Source organism: Hevea brasiliensis, chromosome 5 (genome assembly GCF_030052815.1).
Source record: "Hevea brasiliensis isolate MT/VB/25A 57/8 chromosome 5, ASM3005281v1, whole genome shotgun sequence".
NCBI lineage: Eukaryota > Viridiplantae > Streptophyta > Magnoliopsida > Malpighiales > Euphorbiaceae > Hevea > Hevea brasiliensis.
In genome coordinates, this window is record NC_079497.1 from 112,946,243 (window position 1) to 112,951,445 (window position 5,203).

The 5,203-nt window shown below is 32.7% G+C and overlaps 1 protein-coding gene across 1 annotated transcript; it reads left to right on the plus strand.

Moving 5' to 3' along the window:
- Positions 1 to 2,551: 2,551 nt before the first annotated feature.
- Positions 2,552 to 4,294, plus strand: LOC110662677 (UDP-glycosyltransferase 73D1-like). Its single transcript, XM_021821744.2, has one exon. It carries the CDS (start codon positions 2,609 to 2,611, stop codon positions 4,088 to 4,090), a length of 1,482 nt encoding a protein of 493 aa, XP_021677436.2. The 5' UTR covers positions 2,552 to 2,608; the 3' UTR covers positions 4,091 to 4,294.
- The last annotated feature ends 909 nt before the right edge of the window (positions 4,295 to 5,203 follow it).

Sequence of the window (5,203 nt, forward strand, 5' to 3'; positions counted from 1 at the left end):
GATGTTAGATATCAATTATCCGAACCTATTTATATAAATAATTAATTAAATATAAAGTATTTAATTTTTATAATAATGTTTATATATATATATATTATGTATTTTGAATAAATAGAATTTAAATATTTTATAGAGAAATTTTTAAAATATAAACTGTTAATTAAAATATTTTTTATGTAAATTATTGATTAAAATATATAAAATGAAACAAGATTAGGTATCATTCAGGTAATAATAAAAGGGTTTGAGACGAATTCGGATAGTTAATAATAAATTTTAATCGAATTTGAAACTTTTTGATAGTGATACTAACCGTTCAAAATCGAGTCAAATAGTCAACACTCGGTCGAAGAATCTAAAATGACAGTCAAAGTGTCTATGCTATGTCAAAATGTCAGAGCAAGGAAGAAGAGTCATCGCCAGGAGCTAGACTGACCATCATGTGCTCGGGTTAACTGCACCGAGTAGGTAAGGTACCTACTCGGTGCAGTTAACCCAAACTAAGCAAAAGAAGGTTTGGACAAGGTACCTACTCGGTGCAGTTAACCCAAACTAAGTAAAAGAAGGTTTGGACAACTCAGACAGAGCAAAAAGAAGGTTTTGATGACTTAAACAAAGCAAAATAATCTTGGACTAGTGAGACCGAACGAATACAAGCAAGATGACAAGAAAGGTATGCACGCTTGCCTGACAGACTAAGCATCAGCCAATACTAATCAATGATAAGGCCATATCATTAGAAAAAAATCTTGAAATATTACTCGAATATTTTGAAAATTTTACAGATAATTATAACAGTTATCTGCGCTTTATTTTAAAAATATAAAAGTCAATCATTAATCAGATATGTTTACCATTCTAAATTTTTTATTAAAAAATATTTACTACTCAATTTTTTTATTCTAATCTTATCTCTAATTTGAGCGTTGAAATAATTAATTAATAATTTTTATAAATATTCTATTCTGTCTAAAAATATGAGATTCACATTTTGAGAATAAAAGTATGAGAATTTTTAAATGCTTTTTAAAAAACAATATTAGGTCATATTGACTCGGTTTGCAACGTAAGCAAAGTGATTTTTTTTTTTCAGCCTACACCAACGCCATGGGCATGGTGAGAAAGCAAAGGAAGCCGACATTCAATGTGTCGGCTCAATGGGCAAAGGCCAAGTCACCAGGTGCTTTATATATATATATATATATATATATATATATGTGCCGACATTCAAATGGTCGGCTTCTATCTTGGCAATTTTACTGTCGGTTAGCTTCAAAATTTCCCTCAAACCTTGATTTGTGAAATTTTTAATTTTTTTGACAATAAATTGGGAAAAAGCTCAAATAAATAAAATAAGCTCGAAACGCGTTTCGCTCGGAAAACATTGAAAATCAATTAAAATTTAGTAAAAAATTTTGAACAAATGGTAACTTATATATTTATAAACTTGCCTTACTCTTTGAATTAGTAAAAATTAACCCAAAGTCAACTTGGCGTTAGTTGATTGACTTTTTGGATTTTAAGTTACACAAGCTACGCCTTTTAACTGCCACTGCTGAAATCTTTCAGGGAAAGAAATTTCAATAGTTGAAGCTTTCAAAAATTAAATATGATTGGCCGATTTAATTCAGTTGTTGAAACGTATCATGATGAGTTTCCCATTTTCTCAATCCTCCAATAAAAAAAAATTAAATATTAATTAATTTGTAAAAAAAATAATTAATTAAGAATATAGATATTTGTTTAATTATTAATTTATGAGTAATCTATATAATAGATTCAGAACATAAAATATATAGTGAAATTCATATGTTAATTATATAGGTTTCACATATTTATATTTTAAATATATAATAAATCAAATTTAGATAATAATTTTTCTCACAAATTTATTTGTTTTTTTTTGTTTTTAATGTTATTAAAAAAATATAAAAAGAATAATGTAATGGATAATATTCATCAGTAATTACTGAAAATATATAATATAGTCAATAAATTTTATTTTAATGATATTAAATTAGATTAACACTATTTTGATTTTAAGACTAATTCATATAGAAGTATGGTATTCGCATTTTTATTATTTTTTAAAAATAGTGTTTGAATGATTTATTCTTCATAATAGATCCACAACTATCTTTTTATGATAAAGTTCTTTATTAATACCAACTTATTATAATGTAAAATCACTAATTTATTATGAGAGAAATTTAATAACTGTATAAAGTTTTAAAAAATATTCTTATATATTTAGAATAATTCTCCCTTTATTCATAATATATATATATATATATATATATATATATATATATATATATATATATATATATATATTTATTTATTTATTTATTTATTTATTTATTTATTTTAGTTGGATCAATACAAAATACTCAGATTTAACACGTGGCTAGATCAAAGTTTAACTAATTATTCTCTTCATATTAAAATTAATTGACTTTGAAGAAGTCAAGCTCACAATATGGGAATAGGACTTATCCCTGGAGATGATATAAAGCCATTTACTCTATAGCCAATAGCATATAGTGTAACTACTCAATAATCACCAATTCTAACAATAGATATAGAGCATTACCAGTTTCCATTTGCAATGGTTTCAATGGTCAGCCAACCTCACTTTGTTCTAATCCCGCTCATGGCACAGGGTCACATGATCCCTGTAATAGACATGGCTAGACTCATTGCAGAGCGCGGGGTGATTGTGAGCTTGGTCACTACCCCTCACAATGCATCAAGATTTGAGGAGGTCATTTATAGAGCAAGAGAATCTGCAGGCCTCTCAATTAATCTTGTACAAATCCCATTTCCTAGCCAAGGAGTTGGGCTCCCTATCGGCTACGAGAATCTTGACACTCTTCCTTCAAGAGACCTTCTGAAGAAATTCTATCATGCGCTTGCCAAGCTACAACAACCTTTAGAAACCATTCTTGAAAATACGATGCCTCCTCCAAGCTGCATAATATCAGACAAGTGCCTTTATTGGACCTCCAAAACTGCTTCAAGGTTCAACATTCCGAGGATTGTTTTCCATGGAATGTCCTGCTTCTCTCTGTTGAGTGCTCATAACGTAAGACTTCACAATGCTCATCTTTCAGTCTCCTCGGATTCGGAACCTTTCGTGGTTCCTGGAATGCCTCAGGAGTTTCAGGTAACAAGAGCACAGCTACCAGGATCATTTGTTAGCCTGCCAGATTTGGATGATGTCCGTAGCAAGATGCATGAAGCTGAATCAACAGCTTTTGGGGTGGTCGTAAATAGCTTCAACGAGCTCGAACATGGCTGTCCCGAGGCGTACGAGAGGGCGATAAAGAAGAAAGTATGGTGCATTGGACCAGTTTCGTCATGCAACAAAGAGAATTTGGACAAGTTTGAGAGAGGAAACAAATCTTCAATCAATGAGAAACAATGCTTGGAATGGCTAGACTTGCAGAAACCAAGGTCGGTGATTTATGCTTGTCTTGGTAGCTTGTGTCGGCTAGAGCCATCTCAGTTAATAGAACTAGGTTTGGGCTTGGAAGCATCTAAGCAACCATTTATCTGGGTAGCAAAAACTGGGGAAAAATCTTCGGAGTTAGAAGATTGGTTCCAGAAGGAAAAATTTGAAGAAAGGATCAAAGGAAGAGGGATGTTAATCAAAGGTTGGGCTCCTCAAGTGCTCATCTTATCTCATCCAGCAATTGGAGGATTCTTAACCCATTGTGGTTGGAACTCAACAATAGAAGGGGTCTGCTCTGGAGTGCCAATGCTAACTTGGCCTTTATTCTCTGAGCAATTCTTTAATGAGAAGCTAATTGTGGAGATTTTAAGGATTGGTGTCAGAGTTGGCGTTGAGGTTCCTGTAAGATGGGGTGAGGAAGAGAAAGTTGGAGTTTTAGTGAAGAAAGAGGAAGTAGAAATGGCTGTGAGCATGTTGATGGATGAAGGAGAAGAAGGCCAAAAGAGAAGGAAGATAGCAAGTGAGCTTGCAGAAATGGCAAGAAATACTATGGAATTTGGTGGATGTTCTCACTCCAATTTGTCACTCTTAATCCAAGATGTTTTGAAGCATCAAACCGAAGACAGGGTTAGATGAACGTAGTTCATTACTTGGTTATATACATATATTATTCATTATGAAGGATAAAGAGAAAACTCCAACTTGAATCTTATTGAAGCTGAGGGTGCTTTATGAATGAATATGTCCTTGTTTGTATGTCGTAATTGGTCCATAATAAAAATAAAACTATTGTATGCAATCATCAATATGATTTTGCAAATAAGTAATATTCTCTTGATATTTGAAAACTCTATATATGGAATTTTTTTTTATAAAATAGGATTTTTCTTGCCTAGATCAACTTGGTCTATTATATATTTAAAATATAATATATATGATAAGATTTACTTATTAAATAAATAATTATTATCAATGTAACATCTCTAATTTTTAAATTTATTATTTTATGGGTAATTATTTATATTTTGTTTTATTTAAATTTTAGGAAATTATTTAAAATTTTTCGGATTTTAGAAATCGGGTTTGATTTTCCGAAAACATAAAACTTTGATGACTTTTAAAAATTAATTTAAAGACCACATGGCAAAACTAAAAATATATTTGGACTCTACGAATTTTTCTGAGTTTTCTAGAATTTTTTCAGAATTTTTGGGCCTCATTTTCGATCCCAAAGCAGAGTAAAAATTTAAATTTTTGTATCTTGAATCGAACCAGCAGATCGAACCGAATAGGGTCGGACTGATCGATTCAAATCGACCGATCGAATCAAATCGGCCCTTCCCTTTTTCTTTTCTCCTCCTGCGTCGCGCGACCTTCTCCCCTTCTCTCTTCGTTTTCTCTCTCCTCCCTCCTCCCCTCGCCGGCCAGCATCCACCCAGCCCTCCCCTACACTCCAGCGCACCTCTCCTGCTGCCGATAAGCCCCTAGGCCGCCGGAAAAGTTGCGCGAAACCCACCCAGCGCGGGGACGCCGTTTCGCCTTCCCTGCCAAAATTTTGCCGATCCGGCCACCGATTGGACTGGGTCTTGTGCCAAAACTCATCTACACCTCAAGAGCTTTTCATAGACACTAAGAACATCAAAATTCATAGAGCGATTTGTCTAATTTTTACCCGAGAAGTTTTAGCCCATTTCGAAATTTTGGCTAAATTTCTAGCAAACCGTGAACCCCACGAGAAAATCAAGAGTA

Bases quoted from the DNA above. Each gene is read 5' to 3' on its own strand.
- LOC110662677 (XM_021821744.2), top strand. From the start codon at position 2,609: ATGGTTTCAATGGTCAGCCAACCTCACTTTGTTCTAATCCCGCTCATG.